This window comes from Mycothermus thermophilus (genome assembly GCF_041956435.1).
Source record: "Mycothermus thermophilus strain CBS 625.91 unplaced genomic scaffold VTJ04scaffold_2, whole genome shotgun sequence".
Lineage (NCBI taxonomy): Eukaryota > Fungi > Ascomycota > Sordariomycetes > Sordariales > Chaetomiaceae > Mycothermus > Mycothermus thermophilus.
In genome coordinates this window covers 268,990-296,718 of record NW_027191428.1, presented here as the reverse complement: position 1 = coordinate 296,718, position 27,729 = coordinate 268,990, and the positions used below count along the sequence as shown (strand labels likewise).

Here is a 27,729-nt window from a genome sequence, read left to right as displayed (position 1 = left end):
ACGGCTGTTGTGATGGGGAGGTGGGTCACGGAGTCTTGCAATGATACTAGCTGCGCAGCATGTATACCCCGAAATGAAAGCATTCATGGATTCATGGATTCATGGATGGCTAAGTAAGATGAATGTGCCCACGGTTGTTTGCTTGCTCCAGCTCATTCTGTAATTTGTGTGTAAGTTTCTAGATTCCGGATAATGAGTGCTGGGGAAGACGAAGCGGAAGCCAAACGGTCTCTTGATTCCGGCCTAGACCTGAGTTGGCCCCCCGCAGCCGTTGGTGGTTGACCTGACCCCACTATGGACAGGCGCTGGGTGGGAGCTCCCGCCTGCAACCCCACACTCCACCAAACCTCAGCAATTGACTTTCACTGGACTGCAACAAAGCAAGCTTGGGCAGCCTCATCAAGTCAATCTGCCCATGTCCTCACACCTCATATAGACCTTTGTCTTTTCTCCCTCATCCCATCCCACGCCCTTCCCACCATTAAGTTCCCAGCCTGCAGTGCCCAGCTCATTCCGGCAGTCCTCCCAACCGGCCAACAGCCATCGTCTTCGCCATGGCTGCTGCTTCGGAACTGAGCGCGGCCATGCAGCGGCTGCACCTCGACGACGAGACGTCGTTCGACACCATTGATGAAATCCTCGACAAGGTTATCACCCCCAAACCTCAGACCCAAGACCTCGACCGCCTGCGCGCCGACCTTGAGGCCAAGTACCTCGCCCCGTCTCCCGTCTTCTCGACCGACTGGCTCGACCGGGTCCAGCAGCGCTGGGACGCCCCCATCGACCACTCCCTCCTGTTCCGCATAGCCCCGACCCAGTCGCGCACCGTCACCCGCTTCATCCGCCATGGGCTCGAAGGCCGGGTCACGGGCTACCGCCATGTCACGGTGCCGTCCACGCATGCCACCGCCAAGAACAGCACCTCGATGCTTAGGAAACCCGCCGCCCGTACCGAGTTTGTGCGTGGCGGTGCTGGCTTCTTTCCCTTCACGCCCGGTGGCCTCGACAGCATTGAGTCGGCTGCCGCTTTGGAGGACCAATTACGGAGCTCGACTGCGGCTGCCGATGGCAGCGACACCCGCAAGAAGCTGGAGAAGATCATCACGCTCGGCGAGGGCGGCTTGCTCGAGGTCCCTCCTGGCTTGTCCCGTGGCATCGATTTCAGCAAGCGGCGGAAGCTAGCCGACGCAGAGAGCGAAAAGCAGGCCAAGGAAGTGGAGGCGGTCCTTGACCAGGAGCCCGGGGAACTGCCTGGTGAGGATGAAGACGAGGCCGGGGAAAGGCAAGAAGCCGACGGCACCTCGGACGCGACTCCCGCCGAGGATGACTTGGAGGACATCGACTCGATCCTGCCCGTCGAGTTCCCCGCGTTGGAGCCTCGCGGGACCCTCGCTGCGTCCAGCGCTAGGAAAGCTGGCCGCGAATGGGCCCACATGGTGGATATCAACAATGACATGTCCAACTTCCGTGAGCTCGTGCCCGACATGGCGAGAGAGTGGCCGTTTGAGCTGGACACTTTCCAAAAGGAGGCTATTTACCACCTGGAAAATGGTGACTCTGTCTTCGTCGCCGCTCATACCTCGGCCGGCAAGACAGTTGTCGCCGAGTACGCCATCGCTCTCGCTGGCAAACACAAGACCAAGGCCATTTACACATCCCCTATCAAGGCGTTGAGTAACCAGAAGTTCCGCGACTTCCGGAAGACCTTCATTGATGACGTCGACATTCCGGAGAAGAGGGTCGACGTCGGTATCCTGACGGGAGACGTCCAAATCAATCCCGAAGCCAGCTGCCTGATCATGACCACCGAAATCTTGCGCAGCATGCTGTACCGCGGCGCCGACCTGATCCGCGATGTCGAGTTCGTCATCTTTGACGAGGTACACTACGTTAACGACCAGGAACGTGGCGTGGTCTGGGAGGAAGTCATCATTATGCTGCCCGAGCACGTCTCACTCATCCTCCTTTCCGCCACCGTGCCCAATACGAAGGAGTTTGCTTCGTGGGTCGGCCGCACAAAACAGAAGGACATTTATGTCATTTCAACTCCGAAGCGTCCGGTCCCGCTGGAGCACTACCTCTGGGCCAACAAGAACATCTACAAGATTGTCGACGCCGAAAAGAAGTTTATCGAGAAGGGCTGGAAGGAAGCTAACGCTGCTCTCCAAGGAAAGGACAAGCAAAAGGCGCTCCCACCTGCTGGGCAACAGTCCTCATCACGCGGCGGTGCCAACAGCGGGGGAAGAGGAGGCCGAGGCGGCGCTCAGCAACGCGGAGGCGGCCGAGGTGGTGGGCAGCAGCGAGGCCGGGGCGGCCCTCAACGGGCAAGCCATGCCCCGGGACACATGGGCCGCACCGGACGACCCGGCGGGTTCACGTCCGCGGCCCAGGATCGAACTCTGTGGGTACACATGGTTCAATTCCTTAAGAAGCAGAATCTTCTCCCGGCGTGCATCTTCGTGTTCAGCAAGAAGCGTTGTGAGGAGAACGCGGATGCGCTGAGCAACCAAGACTTTAGCACCGCCCAGGAGAGGAGCGCAATCCACATGACCATCGACAAGTCGATTGCGCGACTGAAGCCCGAAGACCGCAAGCTCCCGCAGATTATCAGGATGCGCGAGATGCTATTGAGGGGCATCGCCGTCCACCACGGTGGTTTGTTACCCATTGTCAAGGAGCTCGTCGAAATCCTGTTTGCGCAGACTCTGGTCAAGGTGCTCTTCGCCACCGAGACCTTCGCTATGGGCTTGAATCTGCCCACCAGAACTGTAGTGTTTTCCGGGTGCAGAAAACATGACGGCACTTCATTCCGTCAACTGCTTCCGGGCGAGTATACACAGATGGCTGGTCGCGCAGGCCGCCGCGGCCTCGACCCGGTGGGAACGGTCATCATCGTCCCGCCTGGCGGCGACGAGGCGCCCCCCGTGGGTGACCTCCGTCAGATGATCTTGGGCGAGCCTAGCAAGCTCCGCTCACAGTTCCGTCTCACCTACAACATGATCCTCAATCTCCTCCGCGTGGAGGCGCTCAAGATTGAGGAAATGATCAAGCGCAGCTTCTCGGAACACGCCACCCAACAACTCCTGCCTGAGACAGAGAACCAGGCGAAACTTACTGAGGCCAACCTGGCCAAAGTCAAGCGGGATCCTTGCTCCATCTGCGACGTCCACATGGACGAGTGCCACCAGGCAGGTGAAGATTACAAGCGCTTTACTGAAGAGCTGTATCGCCTGCTGCTGGCCAACCCGGTAGGACGCAAGTACTTCTCAGCAGGCCGCCTCATCGTGTGGATGAAAGACGGCGTGCGCACCCCAGGCATCTTGCTGGCCGATGGCGCGAGCATCAAGAGCAGCGCAACCGAACCAACCTTGCATATCCTCGAGATCCGCACCCACCGCGATGCCCGCAACGACACAGACCTGCTGCCCTTCATCTCCAAGTTCCGCCGCCACATGACCGCGCTCCCGCAGGCGCGGAAGCACGTCCAGACTAAGACCCTGCACATTCCTCTGAGCTCCGTCGTCTGCCTCACTCGCCATATCACCAAGGGGGTGTTGCCGGAGATTTTTGGCAGCGGCGAAACCCAGAGCAAGGCTAAGGACAAGCTGCACCAGATCCTCCGCACTCCCTGGACCGCCGACATGTGGGACGAGACAGATTTCGGCCGCGTCAAGGCGCTGCCTGTTCATGATACGGTCACGAAACGCCGCGAGGTCGAGCTCCTGATGCAGCGCTCCCGCGCGACCGAGTGTTCGGCCTTCCTGAAACACTACGCCATGTGCCACGACCAGTGGGTCATCAAGACGGAGCTGACCACGCTGCGCAAGACGCTTTCGGAGCAAAACCTGCAGCTGCTGCCCGACTACGAGCAGCGCATCCTCGTCCTGCGCGACCTCGGCTTCATCGACGAGGACAGCCGCATCCAGCTCAAGGGCAAGGTCGCCTGCGAGATCCACTCGGGCGACGAGCTCGTCCTGACGGAGCTCATCCTGGAGAACGTGCTCGCCGATTATGATCCTGCCGAAATCGCCGCCCTGCTCTCGTCCTTCGTGTTCCAGGAAAAGAGTGAGTCGGCACCCCGCCTGACGGCCAACCTCGAGCGCGGCATCAAGACCATCATGGACATCTCGGAGCGCGTCAACAACGTGCAGACGCTGCACCAGGTGGCCGGCGCGGACGACGAAGGGGGCAATTCCAACTCCAAAGGAGGCGATACTTCGGCCTTGCCCAAGAGGTTTGGGCTCGTCGAGGTGGTGTACGAGTGGGCGCGGGGCATGAGCTTCCGCAACATCACCAACCTGACGGACGTGCTCGAGGGCACCATCGTGCGCACCATTACCCGGCTGGACGAGACGTGCCGCGAGGTCAAGAACGCGGCCCGGATCATTGGCGACCCGGAGCTGTACCGCAAGATGGCGGCCGCGCAGGAGATGATTCGCAGGGATATTACGGCCGTGGCGAGCTTGTACATGTAATGAATGGTGGTGAGCGTGGATGTAATGGGTGGGAGTTTTGTGGTGGGTCTTTCATTGTACGATTGATGTCCTGGACAGTGTTATCTTGTGGAAGTTGGTTGGTCCGAAAACGTACTGCATGAGGAACAGCGAGTACATACATCACGTCAGCATGGCGTTGTGATGACTTGTGGATATTAGAGGGATCGGCGGTACCAAAGACATGGTCCAGTGGCATCTCAGCGAAGAAGAAAAAGACGTGCATTGTATCATTGTATCGTGATATAAGAAGTGTCCCCTATCCCAGAACCATCAGATGTCGCTGTACCCCAGCATCCCGGCACTCTCAAGCATAACCTCCCATCATTCAATGGAAACTTAGTCCCAATCCCGGAAACCCCAACGCCGAAGTGAAAAACAAAAAGGATATCCCATCGTCCCTCGTCGAAAGAGCAACAAGCCTAACCAGCAACCAAGCCATTCGTAACCATCATGTCTCCCCGAGCCCAGCTGCTTCTGCGAGGTGTGGCCCATATTCCCTGCCCAACCAACGCTCCCATCGCTGCTAAAGCAGCAGGACAAACAACCCGTAAAATCTGCTCACTCCCTCAGGGCCCTCAACCGCTGCGTCAACGCGTCCTCCACCTCGGGCGCCACCACCGGCGCCTCCGCCTCCTTGACCGGATCCTCCTTGCTCGTCGTCGCCTGCCTCAACTCCTCGCCCAGCTCCAACCCGGCATCGTCCGCCAGCTTGCCGAGCAGCTCGTGCACCGCATCATCGCTCACCTGCACGCTGGCGCTCTGGGTGACGGCGTCCTGGTAGATGCCCGTGTTGACGGCGTACTCCTCGTTTTGGGCGCGGAACTGCTCGAGCGCGAGCAGTGTGCGCTCCGGGTTGGCGCTGGCGCGCTGGGCGCGGGCCATGGTGCGCGAGGACTGCTGCATCATGGCCGTCATGCGGTTGAGGGCGTTGTTGGCTTGGATCTGGGCGAGGGAGAGCTCGGCCATGTCGGCGGCCTGGTCCATTTGCGCGGCGATGGCTTGTTTGGCGAGGAGCATGCGCGCTTTTTGGGCGGCTTGGGCGGTTTCGCCTTTTTTGAGGAGCTGTTGTTTTGGTAAGGATGGATGGGTTAGTTGGTGGTGGTTTGGGGATGGTGATGGGTAGGTGGTTTTGCGTACATTTTGGATCTGTTTCTTCAGCTCATTGTCCTGCTTGGCGGCTTTTTGGGCCTCGCGACGGGCTTGTTTGGCATTGAACTATGAGGAGACGAAGGAAGGATTAGCAACGTTTCGTGGGGAATGTATGTATGTCATGGCGGTGTGGTGGTGGTGTCCGTCGATGCGATACGAAATCGTCGTCGACGTCAGCGCGCCTAGCGCGGGGTCGGCGGAAAGGAGGGGCGGCGTACCCGAGCTTGGAACTCGATTTGCAAGTCGCGCGCGAGTTGTCGGTTTGACATGGCGGCGGATTATGTGAGTGTTGAGTCGGTGTGGATTTTGTTTATTCGGCTGCCGGAATCAGTTGCCGAGGATACGTGGAGGATAAAGCGTGGTTGAGGTTGATGGTCGGTGACGGCGATGGTGTGGCTCAGGTGTTCGGGTTTGAATGGTTTGAATGGTCATGGGTTGCCTGGATGAGGCGAAACGCATCAGCCTGACAAACAAGGCCCCCGTTGTCCGCCACGCGGCCCCTGTGTCTCGCCCGGACAGCGCCGTCTTGGCCCCCTTGGGTGTCAGCGGCCTCAGGGCGCCTCAGCGGTCTCAGATGCGACCAACCCGGACCCTGAACTCACCCCGACAAGGGAACGCCGACAGGCGGCAATCGGCTGAGGACCGGCATCCGACAGCGGCAGCGGGGCGGTCGGGAGCCACATGGGCCACATGGAACACATGGGACTGGATCGAGTCGAAAATCTGTGTGGGGCATGCAGACCATGACGCATGTTGCGTGGCTGGTGTCGGGCCGGTGGTGTGGCTGGTGCACTCAACTTTTTCGTCGTCTTCGGCCCGTCACATCCCCGTCATCTCGTCAAAATCCCCAACATCCGACCAGGAAAGAGCGTGTAAGCTGCTGTAAACGGTGTAAACGGGCTGTGAACCTGCCCGAAGTGGGTAACGGTGGGCCGATGTCAGCCACAGCGACCCGCTTGCCTCATGGCACATGGATGGGCCTGGGAGAGAAAGTTTTCGAGATTTTTCATCCCGCCTTTCTCCAGGGCTCGAATCTTGCCTGCCGGGCCAGTCGGTGACTCGAGCATAAAGGTTGATTTCTTCCTTTTCCTTCCTTCTCCATCACCGACCTTCAAATCTGTGAACCTGAACTCCTCCGTCTTTCCCTTCCCTCAGTCTCTCGAGACCCTCCTTCCTCTCAGTCCACCTGCAACCATGTCTGCTGTGCGGAAACACAACGTCACCACCTTCCCTCGCCCTCCCATTGTTGAGAGGATAAACCGTCACATCCAGATCAAGTGGCATGGCCAGCTATTAGTCGACTGCCCTCCGGGCGAGGCCTTCTGGGTCTTGGAAGCCCATCACGCTCCGGGTCGGTTTTCTCCCCTTCCCTCGATCCCCGATCCCCAATCTCGAACCGGCCGGTGCTGTGGTCCCCAACCTCGGGATTCCTTCGGCCTAAGTTGAAACTGCCTTACCGGCGGTGAGGCCCGGTCGACGTGGTCAACCACCACAACCACCACCACCACCACCACCGTCCCCACACCACCACGACGACACCTCCTATCGAATTATCTCCTCCATCTCATTCATTCAGAACCACCCCCCCACACGTTCTTATCGACTCGACCAGTTCGTAATCGGGAACCCCAACTAACCTCCGTCCACTGATACAGTCTACTATGTCCCGCCAAGCCGGGTCCGTCTGCCTCTCTCGACAACTCCGCGCTCGACCTTTTCCGAGTTCCACGGCGCGGCCACCTACTATGCCATCATGAGCCCCATCTCGGCCTCGGAGATCATCAGCAACCGCATCTGGTCCTACAACGAGCCGCCCAAGGAGTACGAGGCCCTGAAGGGTCTGCTCGCCTTCTACGTCGGCCCCTGGGAGTGCTATGTCGACAACGAGCGCGCCCAGGCCCCGCCCGGTGACTATTACGGCGGCTGGGTCACGAGCGACATCGAGGGCCTGGTTAAGGCCCCGGCCCCTCACCAGTGGCAGACCGGCTGGGACGGTGTGTTCTGAAAAGTGAGGCAGTAAAGAGAAGAGGTGCTTTCGCGCTCGATGGATAAGAGAAAATACTTTCTCATTTCCGGGTATAGCGTGGGGGTCAATGGGTTAGACAAAAAAAAAGTACACAAAGTACCTTTTTCACTATACCGCCACCGGTACAACCCAGCTGCTATGTATCGGCAGCTCTGGGTGCCGGTGCCGGTCAGCATCTTCGGTGTCTGCGGCGTTGGGGAATGGTATTAAACCACACATCGGGGGCATTGGGCCGGTGATAGTGAAGCGTTAGACGGGTCGGGAGTCTTAGAAAGAATGGATTGCTTCTCAGCGAAATCAAAAAATGGTTGTGAGTTCCAGATGTATGAAGTGATGATGGTATTATGAAATATGCTCGACGTTCGGGTGCCAACTCGGCATGCCTGATGACCTCATGAGAACGGGAGCAATACGCTTTCCCTTGCGATAATCTGCGAACCGAAGCAGAGACTGGGCTGCCCGAAACTTTTCATACCTACCTAATCACTCATCAACATTCCATTGAAAACCCTCGCCGGACGTTGATGATAATATCGTATGAAGTGAAGAGTCGTACTCCTTGCTAGTTGTAGAGTCAATGCTCGGATGGGTTCTGCTGACTCCAACGAGAATGTCCAAAAGTACTGAAACTTGGACTCGTCGCGGAACTGCGCTAAAAATCCTTGATGGACTTCACATTCTCTGGAGGGAGAAGGAGTCAAAACTCAAAAACCAGGTTTCTGGAATAATGAAATGATGTTCCGACAGTGGTTGGCAAAGTCTCGAGGCATTAACATGGAGCACATCCCATGAGTTCTCGGGGTCACTTGCTTATATTAAGGCAAAACCCATAGTTTTAACAGGAACAACCGCGTGATGAACTTCCGGCTTGCATTCGGAGGTACCGGTTTGGAAGGTTCCCAAAATCGACCGTGGCGGTTGTGGTGGTGGTGGTGGCGTTCCGGATCGGCTCCGGGCCGCCCGTTGCCTCCCGCCGCCCGGAGAGTGAGTGGACTCGGTGGCTGGAGAAGAGGAGTTTGCTTGATGAGTTGACGCCCCAGACAAGACTTCTGGCACTCCGCATCTCCGCATCGTTTTGGCTACCGGGGGATATGGTATTGTTTGAAATGTGGATGCGGATCTACGGCATAAATATGGAGGCTGGCACAGAGGAGATGGAGAGAGCTGCACAGGAGGCGGGGAAACGGTGCATGCGGTGCATGCCGCTGGGTGCTGTGCAGACTGCATTGTGATATTGATTGCATTTGCCCTCAAATGTCTCAGAGAGCCTCAGAGCTGTTTGGCGAGACTGCGATTGAGACTGATGAAGCGGAAGAGAAGGTGGATGAACTAAGGGAGCTGGAATCTAATCGTACTCGGTGGTGTTCAATGTCAACTTAGGCGCAAGGAATGGGAACACTTGGGAGTAGCCCAGCAGGGTCGGACGATATCCATGGATGTACATACTAGGGCAGTCCTCGCTTGAAGGCTCATGGATAGGAGAAGTCGGACCATACGGAGTAGAACCATGCAAACTTGATGTCCATCAGCTTTCCATCCATGGATGTTTGGTTGCTGACTGACCGCTCGGGTCCAGCACCCATAGTGTACCATGCAACAGTTCCCAGACCCCGCGTCTGAGGCTATCTTGGCTGCCCGATTAGGCGACCCTGCTCGCGCCTTAGGAAGGTCGGTGAACCTCCAGCGATACAGTAAACACAACCAGCTTCCGACTCACACAGGTTCCTCCTATCTTAGTCGTCCATCAGAGGACATGTCGTGCTGCATGCAGGAGAGATGCAAAAAGGAAGAAGAAGCGATTCGATTGGAAGTTGACTACAGAGATCATCAGCTGCAATGCAAGAAACGGCATGTCGAGCCGTTCGAGAAAATTGCATGCATCCTGATGAGGCGTTCGCCGTTGGTGCGCTCTCGGCGCACGTGTCGCCAAGACGAGACGAGTGCGCCATCTGTTTCGGAACCGTCACCGATCGGCCGACGGAAGAATCCAGAAGGCGCCGGCCCCTGAGGTTCGCTTGAGGAAGGAACCAACTGGACGAAGCGCTTGGCGTCGCGCTTTCGAAGCTTCCATGACTTTACCCCGGATTCTGGACGACGCCTGAGGTTGCATCGTCAAGCCGTCAAGCCGGAGAATGCTGGTGAGCCGGCCGTTGATTTCTTTTTCACACCACCACCATTACCACCAAATTGTTTTTGTGCGGAGAGAGGGGAATGAATAAAAGTATGGTGGGTGAAGCCGTCCCCTCCCTCTGTGGCTTGATAAAATGTGTTGCAAAAAATAGGAACAGCAAATCATTGGGCGGTTCCTGGCTCCGAGTGTGCTCAGCCTGTGCGGCGCAGGCTTAGGGCTGAACACGACGGTGCGACTCTTACACCAATCTCTTACGGGCTCTCGTAACCCACAAAATCATACTGGTGTTTTTTCTCCAAAAATCTCATCGGCCGCCGATTGCCGGGTGCCGGTTCAATCATAATCATCCCAGCGCCGGCTGACGACGCATAGTAACAGTCGTCGTCGTCTCTCCGCAAAGCAATCATAGACTCGTCACCCCTCACCGTGTCGCCGCCGAGCGGGCCGCTTGAGTGCCGGATTGCAACAAATTGTAAATTGACCAAAATCCGGGGCCGCGCGGAGCCGGTTGCACCCGGAGAGAGCGAAGCCCGTGGTTTCCATTAATTGACGGCGCGATGTCAACGGCAGACGACGGGTTGATGCGACGTCAATCCGGGGAATCTGGGTCTGGGGAATTCAGCCGGGAGAATGGTGGCGAGCCTGGGGATGGTTCCCAGCCTTCCTCTGGCTTCCGCGTTAGATTGAGGTGTGTAACGCCCTGCCGAGACAGACAGGAAGATGGAGTAGTGGATGGAATGTGCTCTACGGCAATCAATATGTTCCCTTGAGCCGCAGCAGGAGATCTGCTGGTTGATTTGTTGAGCCGAGTCAATAGATCAATCACTACCATATCACGACGGGCCGTGGAAGCATCCAAGAGGCATGCATACTTTCTAAATGGTAGGCAACACAATTCTTCGACTGCGACCTCTGCTGTGGATCACGGTAGTTGGGAAGACGATGGCATGCTGGCCCCTCGTAATCCGGAGTGTCTTTGTAAGCCGACGACTGTCATGAACGGAGCCATGTTGACACAGCCAGCCAAACTGGTGGGCCTTTTTTTTCTTGGAGCGAGTTCGTCTCAAGTGCAGGTGGTAGACGTGTGTCAGCGTCAGCCGCTCCCCTCCCTTGCTGAGCATTCCGAGGGCAAACAAAGGAGGGCTAGGATATCCCACAAAAATGCAAAGAAACACCAATCCAAGCCGTACGCGTTTCCCTTGGATTCTGCGAGTTCATGGCATGCTTTGCTTTGGTTTGCTTGGCCATTCTCGATGCATGCAAGACACGGCTTGGTCTGGGGAAAGACGGAGCGAAAGCCCATTCAGTGCCCCTTTTGGACGTGCTGCCCCCCTGAACTGCGGCACGATGGTGAGATGGACCCGATGGTGGGGTGGGTCTTGTGGAGGAAGGTGTGTCCGCTTTTTGTGGTTCCCTCTTTGGGGACTCGGATGTCGCAGCCTTCGGAGGGATGCCAATCTCGACCGAAGTGGGCCAATCAGAGCGCAGGTGGGCCCTCCCTTGCGGCCTTGTTGCCTCAGGCACCACTCCCCTGAAGCCTACGTGTCCAGAACATAAAGAGTTGCCTGGCCACCCCTCGCCTCCTTCGAGTCTGCCTTCTGTTCCCCGTGTCGCTGCAAGAAGCCAGCGTGTCCTTCTCTCTGTCCATCAGTGCGGAGCCAGACATCGAGCGAGTCACCTTCACTGGCTGACTCACTCGTGGATGTCGTCATGGTCTGCGCAATCCCATCTTAGACTTCGCCTTCGCGAGCCATATTAGACACTTCGAGGCACTGAGAACCTCTGTGCATCCCTCGACAAACCACAGCCAAAACAACAGCCACTTCACATACCCCCTTTGTCGGTCATACATTGTGTGGCAAGAATCGGCACCACCATGTCCGAGATCCCGGCCTGGAACGGCGCCGCCTCGCCGGCCGTCAAGTTCGAGGGTTCTCCGGCCGAGTCCGTCCTTTCGGCCCCGGACGAGATGTACCCATCTCTGTTCAGCCCATCACCAGCAAGCACAATTCACCCTCTTGACGTCCTCTCGCCACCCGCCTCGACGTGCGGCGACTCTCAGTCAACCCCGGCGCCGACCATGACTACCACCAACATCACCCCTCCTGCCATCACTCCCGCTCTTACACCCGCTCTTCCTCCATCACTCGCGGCCAATCTCCCCGCCGATCTCTCGATGCTGGCCGCCGGCATCAGCGCTCTCACACAAAACGCCCTCACACAACCACCACCTCCCACAATAACCGCCTCCGAATCGGAGAAGAAGCCGGTTAAGAAGAGGAAATCCTGGGGCCAAGTGCTCCCGGAACCGAAGACGAATCTTCCTCCAAGGTATGTGACTATGACGATAGTATCGAACTGCCGCAGTCACAGATGGCTGACGTTCGCAAAGGAAACGCGCCAAGACAGAAGATGAAAAGGAGCAACGTCGCGTAGAGCGCGTTCTCCGGAACCGCCGCGCCGCCCAGTCGTCGCGCGAGCGGAAGCGGCTGGAAGTCGAAGGCCTTGAGCGGCGGAATAAGCAGCTCGAGGCCGCCGTCATCCAGTTGCAACAGGTGAACTTCACCCTTATCGAAGAGCTGCAGAAGATGCGGCAGGGCAATGGCTCGGCGTCCTGTGATGGGCTCCGCCAAACCGCCATCGCCCTCTCGCAGCAGCTCTTCGCTGCCCAGGGCAACCAGGGCGCCGTCATCGGCGGCCTTGCGCCCCCGGAGCCACTATTCCAGGCCAACAAGACAGTCAACCCCGCGTCTCTCTCACCGACGCTGACCCCCATCCCCGAGGCGGCCGAGGAACAGTCAAGCCAACCGGCTCCGGCTGCGGCTCCCGCTGCTAACACCCCTGCCCCGGCTAAGGCCGTTGCTTCCCCCGACGCGACACAACATCCTGCAGAGATGTTGTGCCCTGACCTGCAGTGTCGGTCGGCGGAGGCTCCGGTCTCGCTGTGGCAGCGGATGTCGCAGCAGGCGCTGCATCCGGCGCACCTGTTCCTCCTCCAGCTCCAGTTCCTGCTGACGGCGACCTCGGCGGCGATTTCTGCATGCCAGAGGCCCTTGACGCAGATCGCTATCTCGTTGAGAGCGGGCTCCTCGCTTCCCCCAACTCGAGCGATCTTGAATACGATCATTTGGCTGGTGACGAATCCTTCCACTTCTCGGCCGAATTCGACATCCACGACTTCATCACCGACGAGCAGTCGGCGCAGCCCCTCTACGGCGGCCGCCCCGTCGCAGACTCGTCGCTCCTCGACCCTGAGACTCCGCACCCTTCGGAAGATCCTTACCTGCAGCCCCTTCCTGGCGCGTCCCTTGATGGATGCGACGATGGCGGTATTGCGGTTGGCGTCAACTGAGGAACTTGCGGTCGACCGGGTTTCGGGAGCCGACGACTCGGCGGCGGGGACGGCGCCGGCCGGCGGAGACGCGCCGCGCCCCCTGCCCCGTCGCGGGCCGACGGGCTGGCTCCAAGGAGCCGCCCTGCCGTCCAAGGAGGTTCTCATCACTCTCCTGTGGGTCCTCCGAGTCGAAGAGCGGAGATTACAAATCCGCGAACAGGTCAAGAAGAACAAGGCTTCCAGTTCCCCCTCGAAGCCCGGAACGTCCCTCGTCCTCGACACATCGTCGACGTCACCGCCTATGAACAAGACTATTACCAATCCGACTACCACCTATGTCTTGAAAGTGTGTTCAAAACGCTCACTAGATGACGGGAGCACTACCGCGCTCAAGAAGCGACGATTTTCGTAACTTGTCTTTTTTGTATGAATGAAAACCATTTTGGGCCCTGGCTGGTAACAACGGTGGGGGGATGGATGGATGGATGGATTGGTGGGAGAGCATGGCGAAAACGGTGCATTTGGTTGGGTTGGTTGTTTTACTTCTGGGGGCGGAACTGTATGACTTAAATTTTGGAGCTCTTATACCGTACTGCACCTGTTGACAATACAACGGAAGAGCTTTGTCTGCCTTACTCTTGATTCGATTTGTTTGCTTGTGATTGTTTTGAAGCTGTAGTTGCCTTGGTGGTTTGTGTATGTCCAACACCACACACATCTCAGTTGGCGTCGAGGCGTCTTGTTGGAGTTTGAGAATCATTGCCCATGAGCCCTCATGGTAGATCAGGGAGGGATTATTCTTGCAACCGCCATTGTTTCGATTGTCGATAGACGTGGTGTCAGCAAACTCAAGTTTCATTTCCGTTTGTCTTCGGCGGGAATGTTATTAGGTGCTGGGTGTTTGGTAGGCAATACATAACTCGGTGTTTTAATGTTGCTACATCTAGATCCCATCGAGTGACGAAATATAACAATCCGAGTTTTGAGCCTAACCTTGAACAGGTTGTGAGCCTTTCCTGGAGATTACTGCTCAGATGGGTCGTGTGCTTTTGTTCTTTGTTTCCTTTAAGTGTTGATGGTTGCTCCACGTTCCCTCGACTTCTCGAGATATCCCTGTCCACCTTGGATATGAGAAGAGTATCAAACAAAGCTCTTTGTGTACTCAACCTTTAATGTCGAGGTATGAACAATAACTAGAAAAGGTTGCTCCTCGAGGGAAGTGAGTATCAACTACCACAATGGACAGGTCGTTCGTTGTCTTAGGTATAAGCTGATGGGTTGACGTGTTTACTAACTCCCTGACTCATGAAACTAACTGCTGGAGAGCATAGCGTTGACATGATAGTCTTAATTGTCCTTCACATCCTCTCGTCTCATTCAGCATTTGCACATGTGTTGAGTGAGGTTGTTATGTCTCTTAATTCACAAATCACTCGTCCACTGACACAGCAGCGGAGTCCCTGACAACAGGAAGTTGTAGGAGTACAGGATGGGTGAACATCAACACTCACATATAAGTATTTTTTGGCCCGAGATATTAGAAAGACCGACTTGGTTTGTTTTGACATTAAAACGGCTAGTTATTACATCTGGGCTTGGTATAGATCCTAGCACACTTTCCAAGGCGACAACACCTCACAAGCCAACTCGCCCGTCCGGCATCCGAAAACAAAAACCAGCTTCAAAAAGCAACAAGCGCAAAATACGCAACGATTGTAAATCCAGCCCATCCCATAACAAGCCAAAAATACACACCCAGGGTATTCGTTCCATCATTCCTCATCCATCAAAATCCAAAACGACCGACCGATCTGTGGGGTATCATCCGCAGCACTCCCGTACCTCTTCATCGCGAGTGTCGACTTCAAGCCTGCTTCTCCGGCGTCGTGTCCTTATCCGACGAAGAAACCTTCTTATCCGCCTCGGCCACAGCCTCGGTGCCAGTCACCACGGTAGTCGCGGGCGCGGCGTTCCACTGCCAGAACTTGACATCCCCCTTAGCAACCTTGCGCATCCAGGTGGGCGCAAACCCGCCCTCGACGCGCCAGCTCCAGGGCTCCTTCTCGTCCTTGTTGGGCGGGACAATGCGGCCGCCGGAAGCCTTCTCGACGATCCACACGAGCGTGTTGATGAGCAGGTACAGGCAGATACCCGCGATGAGGCCGTCAGCGATGGAGTAGGTGAAGGGCATGAGGGCGATGGTAACGAAGGCGGGGATCGCGTCGCCCAGGTACTTCCAGTTGATCTCGACAACGGCGGCGGTCATCATGGAGCCGACCAGGATCAGCACGCAGCCCGTGGCCCAGGGCGGGATGGAGGCGAAGATGGGCGCGAAGAAGATGGAGATGAAGAAGCAGATGCCCGTCGAGATGGCGGTCAGGCCGGTCTTGCCGCCTTCACCGATACCGGCACCGGACTCGACGAAGGCGGTCACCGGGGGAGTGCCGAAGATGGCGCCGATGGAGATGGTGAGGGAGTCAACCATGTAGCTGTTGCGGGTCAGTAACTGGACGAAAGGAATTTTCGAGAGGGGGGAAATGGGAGACGTACGCAACGGTAGAGCCCTCAAAGTCCTGAGTGACGGGGTCGACTAGGTTGGCGTAGCGAGCCATCGAGTACAGGGTGCCCGTGCAGTCGAGAATGTCGACGTAGAGGAAGGTGACGAGGGCGAGGCCGAACTGGCTGCCGTAGCCGCTGATGTTCCAGTCCTGGACGTTGAGCACCTTGCCGATGGGGTGGAAGTCGACGACCTTCTTGAAGAAGTCGAACATATCGTTGCCGACGTCGGTGTAGGGGAAGTAGGTGACGGGGGTGGGGCGCGGCCACGAGATGATGGAGACGAGCAGGATGCCGGCGATGATGGCGCCCTTGACGCGGTACATGAGCAGCATGGCCGTGAAGACGCCGCCGCAGAAGATGCCGATCCACATGGTCGGGTTGCGCATCTTTTGGCTGTCCGGGCACTGGCCGAACTCGTCGCGGTACTCGGGCGGGCAGCCGGCCAGGGCGGTGGGCACCTCCTTGCCGCCGACAACAAGACCGATACCCTCGGCATAGGTCAGGCCGATCAGGGTCAGGAACAAGCCGATACCAACGCTAGTGGCCAGCTTGATGGAGCGCGGAATGATGCGGGCGAGCCACTGGCGCAGACCGAACAGGGCGAGACCGAAGAAGATGAAGCCCTCGATGAAGATGGAGGTCAGAGCCACCTCGAACGGGACCTTGCCCTGACCGTGGAAGCCGACGACGGTGTAGGCGAAGTAGGCGTTCAGACCCATACCCGGAGCGACGGCAATGGGGCTATTTTGTGGCGACGTTAGCTTTCGATTTCATGAGCAAACTCCAATCGAGTTCCACGTACAGATTAGCAAGAAGACCCATGAAGAAGGTGCCCAAGGCCGAGATGGCGGCCGTCGCGGTGACGAGATCCCGCTTGATCTCGTTCTTGCAAAGCTGGTATTCGGGGCCAAAGGTACAACCCTCGCCCTCGCACCTGCAGGTACCACCACTGTCGGCAACAATGCTAGCGTTCACGGCAATAATGTAACTGTAGAAGTCAAAAGAGTCAGCTCGCCGCCCTGAAATCGAGCCAAAGCTCCCCCGCATTGAACATGGAGCAGGTAGGTAGGTAGACGAACGCCATGGCGAAGAAGGTTGCGAGACCAGCGCGCATCTCGGTGAAGAAGTAGGAGCCTTTCCTCTCCTTGGGCTGTGTTTGGGAGCGAGTTCGGTGTCAGTGAGTTCTCTCAATTCATCTTCATGTTTCGGGTCGCGTTCCCGGCCACAATGTCTGGGAACGGATCCAAGGAAAGATGATCTCACATGGCCAGACCCGTCCAGTTGGAACCAGCGTCCAACTGGACTGACGGCGATTTTGCGGTTGATGTTTTCGACCCAACCCATTTTTGTTGCTGAGTCTGTTTCGGCCCGGTACCGCTCTCACAAATGATGTGTAAGTGGTGTCGGGGTGCGGAGGTAGTGTGCCACTCGCACTACCGCGGCTAGGGGAGGTGAGATATGTGTAGGTGGAGGTTGAATCAAGAGGCAATCCCCAAAAGTCGTCCGGGAACCCGAGGACCAGGTCAACGGGAGCACATGGCCGGACGGCTTCTTATTAAAGATTTCCAGAGATTCTTATTTTGGGAGTGGGTGTGAAGACGACCAGGGCTTAAGAGAAGGCGGCGGAACCCGGGGCCGGCGTGGTCCGGGGATGACCTGGGAATCACACAGCAGCAGGGACAGCAAGGGACCCGGGGTGGGCAAGGCTGGGTGTGTGGAATGGGGGACGGCGACGCAAAGGCACTACAACAGAGTAAAACTGAAAAAAATTGGTCCAGAATCTCTTATCTCGTCTGAAGCCAAATTCCGGTTTGCTTTCACAAGTCGGTCGACTGATCTGTTTTTCCACCCCCCGGGGCAAATGTTGTCCATGACTGGCTGGCGACAGGGCGTGCTAGGCCGGGAGGAGGCGGGATGTCACGTCGTCGAGCGCCGAATCCACGGTTGGGTTCCAGTTCCAACCTCCATGATGGATGGCCTCCAACCCGGCCGGGCCCCTCCACTGCTCCGGTCTCTTCCCCCAGCTTTCCTCCATCTAGACAGGACTCGGGACGCCTCAATCCCAAAGAGACATGCTGCCTGCGAATCCATTGGTGCCACCACATGGGGATTTCTGCAGCAGCATCAGCAGCAGCGCTGGAAGGAAACCGTGCGGAGTCCTGCCGTGGGATGGGGCCGAGCGGCTACCGACCTGGGCTACCTGGCTGCGGGTCGCAGTCGGCGATGGAAGCGAGTGCGGCGGCTCCAGCGTCGGTAACATGGAGCACCAAGTCCTGTGACGTACGGAGTTCGGAGTGGTAGCAAGTATGTGATATCAATTATCACAAGAAGGGTAGTTTGTTGCCGCTAGCGACCCTCCAACCCACCAAAACCCACTCTCCAAGAACCCCTCTGGCTCCAGCCATCAGATGTTCATTGGCCTGACTTTTTGTCCCTAAAATCCCAAAATCCCTAGACTCGATTCTTCAAACGGCGCGCAATGCTTGGAAAGTGGAAAACAGAGTGGAGGAAGACAAGCGACCTAAGAAGCCCCTCTCAATACTAAACTAACCCACTTGTGCACCGACACATGATACAGACAGCCCATTTGGGGAAGAGTTAGCTATCGTTGGTCCCATCAGGTCAAGAGCACCCAGCAAACAGCACAGCAACACACGTCGCGCCTGCATCGATAATGTATCTGCTACTCAAATGCCCCAGACGCCAATGAGCCTCGGCAGCAGCAACCACGACGCACCCCGGCCACCACTTTCCCACCGAACCCAAACTCGAAACAGACTTTGTGGCGTCCGATAAGATAAGATACCGACCCTGGCGGTGGCAACCCCGCCAATCTTGTTTCCCGTCTTTGGATCTTCCCCAAAACGGTCCTTGTCAGCGCAGCTCTGCAACCCAACCCGACCCAACCTCAACCCAGCAGATCTCCAAAACAGCTGAGAGGTGAGAGCTCGGCGCCGGCGAGCTGGCTTGACTGACCCCCAACTTTTTGACACATCCACACCACCCACCCACTCTCCCTCTCCCACCCCCATCCTCTTGGCTGATCTTCTCTGATTGGTGCCCAGCCATGAACCTGGCCTGCGGATGGCTCCGCATGCAGCGATAGGAATCCCCCGATCGTTCACACCTCTTTCTCTCTTTGGTCCTTGGGTCCGGTGCTGTCCTCCAGCTCTCCCGCGGTCGCCGCGCGCCCTTCCTCTGCCAGGCCATGGAGGTGTCCGAGAGATCATTAGACCGGACGGCACGGACGGCGGGAGTTGGCCGAGCGTGTTTCGCTCTGCCTGTCTAAACTGCCCTGACGGAGGAGATGTTGGCCATATCGCGAGTCCGCTCAGTACCATGTGCTGAACATTCATGTGTTGACAGAGTTGTCCTGAGCTACCGTATTCGGTATTGTTTCTTGTCTTGATATGTTGTCATCGAACCCGCCGTCTGTTGTCATCTCAACCCTCAAGCTCTGAGCCTGCCTTTGTCCATGATATCCACTACCTGGGGCACATCTTCCCAGCCGCTACGGATACAGAGCACGTGTGTACTGTTCCTTGACAACCAGGGCTGAAACAACAAGGCGGCAAACAGTCCGTTTTCCCCAGACCAAAACAATGCCGTGGTTCCCGGCTGTCTGTCTGTCGCTCGGCTGCGGCCGCCAGGCTGAGAGCTGATAGCAAGCCATCACCAGGCCGGCTCCGACCTGAACGTTCAGCGGCTTAATTAGCCCTGACATTAAGGCTGGTTTCAAATGCCTCAATTGCCTCAACTTTCCTGCAGCCTTTACGAAGTAATGTTCCAGCGCAGCGTCGCCGTGCCGCCGCCCCGGGGAAGGGAGCGGGGTGGCTTGCTTGCCTGGAACGCGATGCAGCGAGCAACGCGTTCATCCCACAACCGTTTGGGTCCAGTTCCAGACCGTCTTCCTGTCCTGTGGGACACTCCCCCAAGATCCAACCCAGGGGCGTACGGAGTAAGAGTACCTAAGGTTGGGCAATTTCACGACTGGCAAACAGCATTGCTTAGATACCTGATGGACATCGGGTGTCACCGTGACATCCGTCACTCATCGCTGCCTCGAGGACCACTCGAGGACGCAGACACGTAGGATTGTGCTACGTACGCCGTTCTACTGCAAGGGGCAGGCCCTCCCTCCCCTCTCTGCCTCCCCAAACCTTTGCGCCTCATCAATGCAGGACGTACCCCGTAAAAATACACAGACCAACCTTGTCCCTGCTATCCCCCATACTTCATCGACAATCCTCCAACGGAGTACACCCAACCGCCGCAAGGCAAACCCGTGCTACCTGTGGTTGATGTGCTGGATCGCCGCGAGCCACTTTTGTTCGTCGGTCCTGTGGTGCGAAGGAAGAAAGCCAGGTTAGCATGCGAAACTCTCTCAAACAAACAAATCCCAATTACCCCCACAAACAAACGGCCTTGGGATGATGTGACTCACTTGTCGAACTTGAGCAGCTTGCCCAGCACCGGCACCAGCTGCGCCCTGAGCTTATTATCCTTCTGCTCCAAAAACTGCAACAGGATGGTCTTCAGGTACACCGCGTCCGGATTCACCCCCACCCCCGCCTGCTGGGACCCGCTGGCTGCCGAGAAGCTGCCGGACCGCGTCGACTCCATCGAGCTGCGGCCCGACACGGCCGGTGGGCCCCCGACGCCTCCGGCCAGTCTCGCCTGCAGCGTCTTGGCCTCCCGTGCCAGCTTGTCGTATCGGACGCGGTAGTCGTCCAACGCCCGGCGGAGCTCCGCGTTGCGCCGCTCGGCCTCGCGCACCTGCTGCTCCGACCCGTCGAGCGTGGCACGGAGGCTGGCCGCCGTGGCCCGCACCTCGGCCACTTCTTCGGCGGCGCGCTGCTCGACGCCCTCGAGCTCCTCGCGCCGCCGCTTCCACTCGCGCTCACGCGCCTCTAACTCATCCCGCTCCGCCGTCAGCGCCTTGACCTCGCGCTCCAAATCACGGGCGCGCTGCTTGAGTTCTTCCGTCTCGCGGGCCCGCCGGCGCGCCAGAGCGCTGGACTCATCTTCAAGCCTGTCGCGCTCCTCGATGGCGGCGTCCATGCGGGCGCGCATCTCACGAACCTTGGCCTCGGCGCGCTCATCGACGTCCGCCAACAAGCGGCGCATGGTTTCGGCCTCGCGGGTGCGCTCACTCAGCATGCGCCGCGCCTCGGCCAGCTCCTCGTCCAAACTCTCGCACTGCGCCTGGCTCTCCTTGAGCTGGATGCTGAGCTCGGCGGTTTGGTCGCGCATGCTGCCCAGCAGGCTCTGCGCGTTGCTGTACTGGCTGGTCTTGAGCTCCACCTCCTCGCGGAGGATTTCCTGCTCGCGGCGGAGTTTGGCGGCTTCGTCCTCGAGCTCCTTGATCCGCGGGCGCAGCTTGGCGGCTTCCTCCTGGACGCGTTGGAGCTCGCGAGTGGCTTTCTCCTCGCGCGCCGAAATCTCGATCTTCTCCGCCTCGGACCGGCGCAGGTCGCGCCCGGCGATGCGCTTCTCGTCCTCCAGCTTCAACCGCGCATTGGTTTCCTGGGCAATCTTCTCCTGCAGTGTCTTGATCTCCCCTTCACGATCTGCCGCAAGGCGCTGCGCCCGGGCAGCCTCCGCCTTGAGCTCCTTCTCGCGCGCCTCGAGGGTGCGGAGTTCGGCTTGCTTAGCACTAAGCTCCTCACGAGTCGTCTTCAGCGCCGCAGAATCCTGCCGCAGGCTCTTGAGCTCAGGCTGTGCTTTCTGCAGCACCTCACGCAGCTCCGTCAGATCCTTGTACCGCGACTGGGCCAGCTGCTGCGCCGCGGCAAGGTCGGTCTGTAGAGTCGACGTCTTCATCTTGAGGTTGTCGAATTCCTGCTTCAGGGATTCGTACTCGCTCTGCAGCTCCACGTTGACTTTGGCCGAGGACGACGCGGTTGCCAACTCGGTCTCGAGTTCGGCGATGCGCTCCTTCAGCGCCTTCTTCTCGGCCTCGAGAGCCTTGATTCGCTCCTTGGCCTCAACGTGGTCGTGGCCAATCATCATCAGGTTCTCCTGGAGGTTCTCAATCTCCTCGCGGAGATCCTCTTCGGTTTTGCGCTGCTTCGACAGCCGCTCGATCCGCGCGTCCTTCTCGGCCAGCTCTTCGCGGAGGCGGGCCAGCTCCAACTCCAGCTCTGCAGTTGACGATTCTTCGATGGGCGAAGACGGCTGCTCGGTGGTCGACGCCTCACTTGGGGCGGGTTCAACGGCTGCCGCGGCCGCCGCGGCCGCCGCGCCGCCCTTCTTCTTGTTCTTCCTCTTTTTCTTACCACCACCTCCTGGTGTAGGTGCAGGGCTTTGCTGGGCTGGAGTCGATGCGGCAGGAGTCGCCGGGGCAGCCTTCGCTTGTTGTAGCTGATTGGTGAGCTCACGAATCCGGGACTCGTCTTCAGCCTTCGCCTTCTTGAGTGTGTCTATCTCGGAAGAGAGCCCCTTGATCTTTTGCTCGAGTTCCGTCTTGGCTTGCACGACGGAGCGCAAATCTTCCTCAAGCTCTTCGTTCCGAGAATTAGAGGCTGCGAGCTGGGCGGCCTTCTCCTTGACCGATTCAGCAGCTTCTTCCTTGGCTTTCTCCAGCTTCGCCTCCGCCTCCTTGAGCTTAGACTGGGCCTTCTCCAGGCGGTCCGTCAGGGCTGCAATCTCGGTATTCCGAGCCTCAAGCTGCGTCTCGAGTGATGTCTTGACGGCGACCGCATCGCGAGCCTCGCTGAGTTCACGAGCAGTGTTCTCGAGGCTTTCCACGAGCCCAGCGCTGTGTTCTTTGGCTGACGAGAGCTCGTCCCGGAGGGTCTTGACCTCGGATTGTAACTGTTCGACCTCCTCCGACTTCTTTCGAAGCTCAGCCTGGAGCTGGGGAATCTCCTCGTCGTATGAGAAGAGATCTTCACCGCTACCTCCCTCCGTAGTCTTCTCCTTTGGCTCCTTGGATTCATCAGCCTTGGCCTCAGCCTTGTCGCTGGCGGCCTTGGCTGCTGCCAACTCCTCTTTCAGTGCGGCCAGCTCTTTCTCTGCATCCTCAGCTTTCTTTTTGTATGTGTCCTTTTCAGCGGTGACGCGTTTCAGCTCCTCCATAACCATATCGCCTTTGAGGTTGATCTGGTTCAAGTACTCGATCAAGGCCTCTGGGTCCTTGATGGATGTCAACGGTGTGTTCTCTCTGAGGGCCCGCTCAAAGGGCTCGATGGATGTGGCGCGGCTATGGGCGATGCGATAGGAACGTAGAAGTTCTATAAAATATTAGTCCAACCTATCTTGAGACTCGTGGGCAGCAATGGTATGGCAAACCTGGGTAGGTCTTTTCGAGCTTCTCGAGCTTGCGCAGCCGAGCACGGATCTCAGGAGGCAACTCTGAGACAGGGTTCGCGGCTGGCGCACTCAGAGCGCCCGGGTTCGTTGTGTCTTTGGAGGTCTTTTCATTGTTGCCGGATGCCGGTGTGTCTGTGCCGTTCGCAGGCAACTCAGTGCCGCTGGATGTTCCTTGCTTGCCCGAATCACTCGTTCCCTCCTTGTCAGCTGCAGACGGTGTACTAGTCCGCGAAGGGGCCGCGGCCTCATCGACATCGTCGATCACAAAGGCGGCCTCGAAGACAGCCGGGTCGGGGTTTGCAGCGCCATCGCCAGCATCCTTTGAGCTGAGGTCCTGGCTGGCTTTCTTCGTCGGACGGGGCCGTCGTGCAGGTGATTGACCTCCTGCAGTGCTCGATGACCGTGATCTCCTAACTGCGCTGGTACCAGTCGTCTGCTGCACTTGCTGTTGTTGTCTCGCCTCGAGGAGGGCCCGTTGCCTTGCCTGCTCTTCAGCAATGGTCCGATCGATCGCTCCTTTGATTCTCTGAGAGATGTCAGTGATATTGGACTCAGAGACTTGAGATTGGTGACAGTGGGCGTACCTGGAACATGGTTGCTGATTTCTTGGATCATCCAGTTGATTCCACTGCGTTGGTCCTCCGGTTTGTCGTTGAGCGCACTCTGGCGATGTCAGCAGCCGCGGCGAGGCAATGTGTCTCCAGGACGGGGGCCGCTCTGTCAAACAATGATGGTGCGGGGAGAGAAACAAAGACAAACAGCCCACAACCCAAACACCAATGTCTGGTCGGTGATCAGTGAAACATGTCAAGAACAAGAAAAGGTCATGGAAAGGCAAAAAAGAGAGCCTTGCCGTTGCTGTTTCGTCCCTGCCTGCGCCTCAGCTAGGAGGACATGGTTGCGCGGCTTTGGACCTTGCCAAGAAATGTTTCGAACAGGTTGAGGCTCAGAACGGAACCCCGGCACCCCGTGGACTGGAACCCCAGACCCCCGGCTCCCTCCTGCCACGCGGTCAGGAGCAAGGGCCGTGCCGACCCCGATTGAGAGAACTGCTTTCCATCTTTGATGCATTGCTGTTGCAACTGCGACGGGGGTTCCCTAGATGCCATGACTTTGGCAGGGAAGATTTCAGGATATATACAAATATGAGTACAGAATAGATAGAGTCGGAACGAGGCCCTCAATCGATTTTCCACTACTATTTTAAAAAATTCTTGGCTTTCTCCTGTCATTTGGCTCTGGCAATCCCGCAAGTGTGACTAGGTTGCCTCCGTGCTATGCCGGTAACGGACAGGCGGTATCGCTTTAAGCAGCATATGAGGTCACCGCGCGCGCGCAAGTGTGCGCTCCCTGTCCTTTTCGTCCAAACTTGAAGCAACACCAACCCGCCATCCCATCACCGACAGAAAGGCTGGGCAGCCAAACGGCAACACAGACTGCCCGGCCAAACTTTAAACCTAAGCTTCAACCTTGGATTCTTCTTCTCCTTCCTGCGCTCCTTTGTACTCCCCTTTTCTTGCTCCATCCTTTGCAGTTTCGCGTCGCGTTTTTTCTCTACTTTCGCGCAACTTCGCTTCTTCCCTTCGCTACCGCACCGTTTGTTCGCACTTATTCCAGCAACCACCGCGACCTCAAGATGGTTTCATTTTGGCCATGGGGGGTAGGTACTCTACTCCGGTGACAGTGAAACTTGCGAGCTGACAAGCGTCGCAGAGAGATGACTCCTCTCCTGCCTCGTTCGAGAAGGCTCTCTCGAACCTCTCCACCAAGATCTCGTCGACACAGACTCGCCTCGATAAAACCCGGTTTCAGGCGCGCCGGATCAAGACACTCTGGACTTTGTATCTCGTTTTCGCATACCTTGTCTACGGGATCGTCTTGATGCTGGTTGTGGGATGGAAGAACTTGGGACCAACGGAATGGACCGGCATGGCGGGCGGTCCGGTTCTCATCGTTCTGGTCCGAACGATTATCACCACCTTCTACGAGTATCGGATCCAGCGGCTGGCCGCGCGCTTGAAAGAGCTCCAAGAGGAGCGAGCCAAAACCATCCAGAAGCTCAAGGATGCGACCAAGTGGGATTCGACCCTCGAACTGCTCCAGAAATACGGCGACGCCGAACACAAACCGAAGAAGGGCTCCAAGACAGCCGAGGAGGGCGAGGACGTTGACAAGACGGCCCAGCCAAAGAATCAGCAGCAAGGCCTCCCTGATCGAATCAACATGCCGCCGCCGCCCACGGCCAATATCCAACGGCCGCCGATGTCTGGTCCCAACAGCCCTCAGCCACCCTCTCAGAGCCGATTTGGACCTCCAGCCCATAACCCGCCTATCCGTCACCCCGACATGGGCGCATCCGCCGAGTTCGCCCCGAACGCGTTCGATGGAAAGATACCTCCAGTCGCGGCTCACTACCCACCCGCTGCCCCTGCTCCGGTGGAATCGCATTGGTACGACCGTATTCTTGACGCCCTCCTTGGCGAGGATGAGACCGCCGCCAAGAACAGGATTGTCCTTATTTGCTCCCAATGCCGCCTGGTCAACGGGCAAGCCCCTCCTGGAACCAAGGCGCTGTCCGAGCTTGGAATGTGGAGGTGCATGGCGTGTGGAGCGATGAACGGAGAGATTGATGAAACAAAGCGGATCGTCGCCGAAGTGCTTGGCGCGCGGTCCTCTTTGACCAAGAAAGATGCCACAGATGATGGCAACAGCCATAGCTCTGGTGAGCTTGTCGAAGTTGAGAAGATTGAGGAGGAATCGGAGACCAAGTCGGAGATAGCCTCCGGCGCTGAGGGGCTAAAGAAGCGGAAGGGCAAGGGCAACCATTAACCTTTGGGTCATGGGGCTATTGGAGATTAGTCCATGCTGTTGGCCCGCCATTTTTGGGGACAGTTCCTTTTTTCCTTTGTCATGTAAGTCGTTAGTCTATACCCAGAACAGTTTCCTTGTGGAGAGGACGGTGAATAGTACAAGGGCATTGTCCACGGCTCTTCAGAGATAAAGCCTTTGTACAGGGACAAAGGATTTGTCGTCAGCAATGAAGTCCTCGATCCTTGTTCTGTTGGAGATGTATAAGTTGAGGCTTGGTGCTCGCCCACTCGAGCTCGAACCATCACCATCACCGGACACACACTTGTTGAGCAACATCACTCAACAAGTGACGAACCTTTTCAACAACACCTTCCAACAGGTCATCGAAGCGATGAGTTCATTCCCGTCGAATCGTGGCAGGTCGCGTTCGCGGCAGCCCGAGCCCAGGGTGTTTCAATGGGTTTATGACAGTCGTGGCCCATCCTTCCATGATGACCCCTTCTTCACCAACCCCCCCAACCCCCAGCACACTACCTTTTTCCGTGCCCAGGCTGAGTTTGAGATAAGGTTTGGCAGTAGGCCCCGGTCTCCTTCTCCCCCGCGGACGTCTCGTCGGAGCAGGAGCTCGACTCGCCACTTTGCTGCCCCGCCGCCTCCTCCTCCTCCGCCGCCGCCGCGATCTCCATCCCCGCCTCCGCTTCCTCGCTCTTCGCGTCGGAGCCGGAGCTCTACGAGGTATGCTGCTCCCCCTCCCCCTCCCCCGCCGCCGCCGCCGCCATCGCCGAGGGCCCCTTCTCCTCTGCGTACGTCGCGCCGGTCGCGGTCGCGCACTGCTTCTCGCAGCCAGCCGCAGCCTCCTCCGTTTCAGTTCCAGTACCAATCCCCTCCTAATCCTCCTCGGCCGCCGCCTCAGCCTCAGCCTCAGCCTCAACCTCGGCCTGAGCCGCGAAGCCGTGACTACTACCCACCGCGGAACAGTCAGCAGCAGCCGTCGAGTGGACGGCGGTCACGCTCGAGTGACCCGATGCCGAGCCACAGGTATGTCCAGTATGAGATTGAGGAGCTGCCTGATGACTTCCGGACTTGGGTCTTCAGTGACCAGAAGCCGTTGTTTAAGTACAACCGCACTGATCATGCTTGAGTTTGTGAGCACGGAGAGGAGTGGGTAGGTGATAGGATCATGGAGGAAAAGAATAAAAAAATGTCAAAATATGGAAAAACACAAAAAAAAATATCCATATACTTGGCCACCCACCGCGGGAATATTTCTTTTTGTCATCTGTTTGGAGAATGGGTTCTAACCAAATAGTCTAGGAACATTCCTATTCCAACTAAATACACTCTTTTCGCCACTTCCCTGGCTTTTGCTTTCTTTATAGTCTGTGACGTGTATCAACCTTGTTTTGTGATTTGTCAAGCACTTTAACTTATAGAGTACCTCTCCTGTAGCCGGTGGGTCGAAGGTGCTGTTGATGGTGGACATGGCCGACGACAAGAGAGTCCAGACAGAGGCTGGACCGAATTCATCACGGTCTCGGCTCCGGCTCTGGCCATTTCAACCAAGCCCCCTAACCCACGGAAATCGTTGAAGTGCTCCTGTCGTTGTGGAGGTGCGTTCGGAAGCATACAGACGGATCCGAAAGAGCCTATGAAAGCTCGTGATGACCAAACCGGCCGCTTCTCGTTCAACACGTGGTAGCTCGGCCATGCCAACAAATCATAAACATCCCCTTTATCTGACCTCCTTCAGCTTCCGTGCAGTTCTGCTCGATAAACAAACAGGGCTGCTTGCCCTACCATCTCACAAGAACCCCAGGAGGATACCCTAGGTCTGCCACGCACACACATGTCCGTGGACACACCTGTCACTCCAAACTTGGAAACATGGAGAGGTGTGTTTCTCTGCCCC

At 57.4% G+C, this 27,729-nt stretch overlaps 10 protein-coding genes across 10 annotated transcripts; 7 read left to right on the top strand and 3 right to left on the bottom strand.

Moving 5' to 3' along the window:
* Positions 1–554: 554 nt before the first annotated feature.
* Positions 555–4,475, top strand: VTJ04DRAFT_2237 (uncharacterized protein; the record flags this gene model as incomplete). Its single annotated transcript, XM_069360004.1, has 1 exon — positions 555–4,475. One exon carries the CDS (start codon positions 555–557, stop codon positions 4,473–4,475), a length of 3,921 nt encoding a protein of 1,306 aa, XP_069220758.1.
* A 579-nt stretch (positions 4,476–5,054) lies between these two features.
* Positions 5,055–5,914, bottom strand: VTJ04DRAFT_2236 (uncharacterized protein; the record flags this gene model as incomplete). The annotated part of the gene is made up of 3 exons (XM_069360003.1): positions 5,055–5,558; positions 5,634–5,711; positions 5,864–5,914. The coding sequence occupies 3 exons, from the start codon at positions 5,912–5,914 to the stop codon at positions 5,055–5,057; spliced, it is 633 nt and encodes a 210-aa protein (XP_069220757.1).
* A 925-nt stretch (positions 5,915–6,839) lies between these two features.
* VTJ04DRAFT_2235 (uncharacterized protein) lies at positions 6,840–7,650 on the top strand (the record flags this gene model as incomplete). Its single annotated transcript, XM_069360002.1, has 2 exons — positions 6,840–6,996; positions 7,301–7,650. 2 exons carry the CDS (start codon positions 6,840–6,842, stop codon positions 7,648–7,650), a joined length of 507 nt encoding a protein of 168 aa, XP_069220756.1.
* A 4,028-nt stretch (positions 7,651–11,678) lies between these two features.
* VTJ04DRAFT_2234 (uncharacterized protein) lies at positions 11,679–13,548 on the top strand (the record flags this gene model as incomplete). Its single annotated transcript, XM_069360001.1, has 2 exons — positions 11,679–12,133; positions 12,195–13,548. 2 exons carry the CDS (start codon positions 11,679–11,681, stop codon positions 13,546–13,548), a joined length of 1,809 nt encoding a protein of 602 aa, XP_069220755.1.
* Positions 13,549–13,609: 61 nt separating this feature from the next.
* VTJ04DRAFT_2233 (uncharacterized protein) lies at positions 13,610–14,855 on the top strand (the record flags this gene model as incomplete). Its single annotated transcript, XM_069360000.1, has 2 exons — positions 13,610–13,736; positions 14,761–14,855. The coding sequence occupies 2 exons, from the start codon at positions 13,610–13,612 to the stop codon at positions 14,853–14,855; spliced, it is 222 nt and encodes a 73-aa protein (XP_069220754.1).
* A 145-nt stretch (positions 14,856–15,000) lies between these two features.
* Positions 15,001–17,039, bottom strand: VTJ04DRAFT_2232 (uncharacterized protein; the record flags this gene model as incomplete). The annotated part of the gene is made up of 5 exons (XM_069359999.1): positions 15,001–15,625; positions 15,687–16,436; positions 16,498–16,683; positions 16,775–16,845; positions 16,959–17,039. The coding sequence occupies 5 exons, from the start codon at positions 17,037–17,039 to the stop codon at positions 15,001–15,003; spliced, it is 1,713 nt and encodes a 570-aa protein (XP_069220753.1).
* A 728-nt stretch (positions 17,040–17,767) lies between these two features.
* VTJ04DRAFT_2231 (uncharacterized protein) lies at positions 17,768–17,974 on the top strand (the record flags this gene model as incomplete). Its single annotated transcript, XM_069359998.1, has 1 exon — positions 17,768–17,974. One exon carries the CDS (start codon positions 17,768–17,770, stop codon positions 17,972–17,974), a length of 207 nt encoding a protein of 68 aa, XP_069220752.1.
* A 2,009-nt stretch (positions 17,975–19,983) lies between these two features.
* Positions 19,984–23,602, bottom strand: VTJ04DRAFT_2230 (uncharacterized protein; the record flags this gene model as incomplete). The annotated part of the gene is made up of 4 exons (XM_069359997.1): positions 19,984–20,035; positions 20,140–22,930; positions 22,989–23,535; positions 23,594–23,602. 4 exons carry the CDS (start codon positions 23,600–23,602, stop codon positions 19,984–19,986), a joined length of 3,399 nt encoding a protein of 1,132 aa, XP_069220751.1.
* Positions 23,603–24,645: 1,043 nt separating this feature from the next.
* VTJ04DRAFT_2229 (uncharacterized protein) lies at positions 24,646–25,838 on the top strand (the record flags this gene model as incomplete). Its single annotated transcript, XM_069359995.1, has 2 exons — positions 24,646–24,669; positions 24,723–25,838. The coding sequence occupies 2 exons, from the start codon at positions 24,646–24,648 to the stop codon at positions 25,836–25,838; spliced, it is 1,140 nt and encodes a 379-aa protein (XP_069220750.1).
* A 208-nt stretch (positions 25,839–26,046) lies between these two features.
* Positions 26,047–26,961, top strand: VTJ04DRAFT_2228 (uncharacterized protein; the record flags this gene model as incomplete). Its single annotated transcript, XM_069359994.1, has 1 exon — positions 26,047–26,961. The coding sequence occupies one exon, from the start codon at positions 26,047–26,049 to the stop codon at positions 26,959–26,961; it is 915 nt and encodes a 304-aa protein (XP_069220749.1).
* Positions 26,962–27,729: the final 768 nt, after the last annotated feature.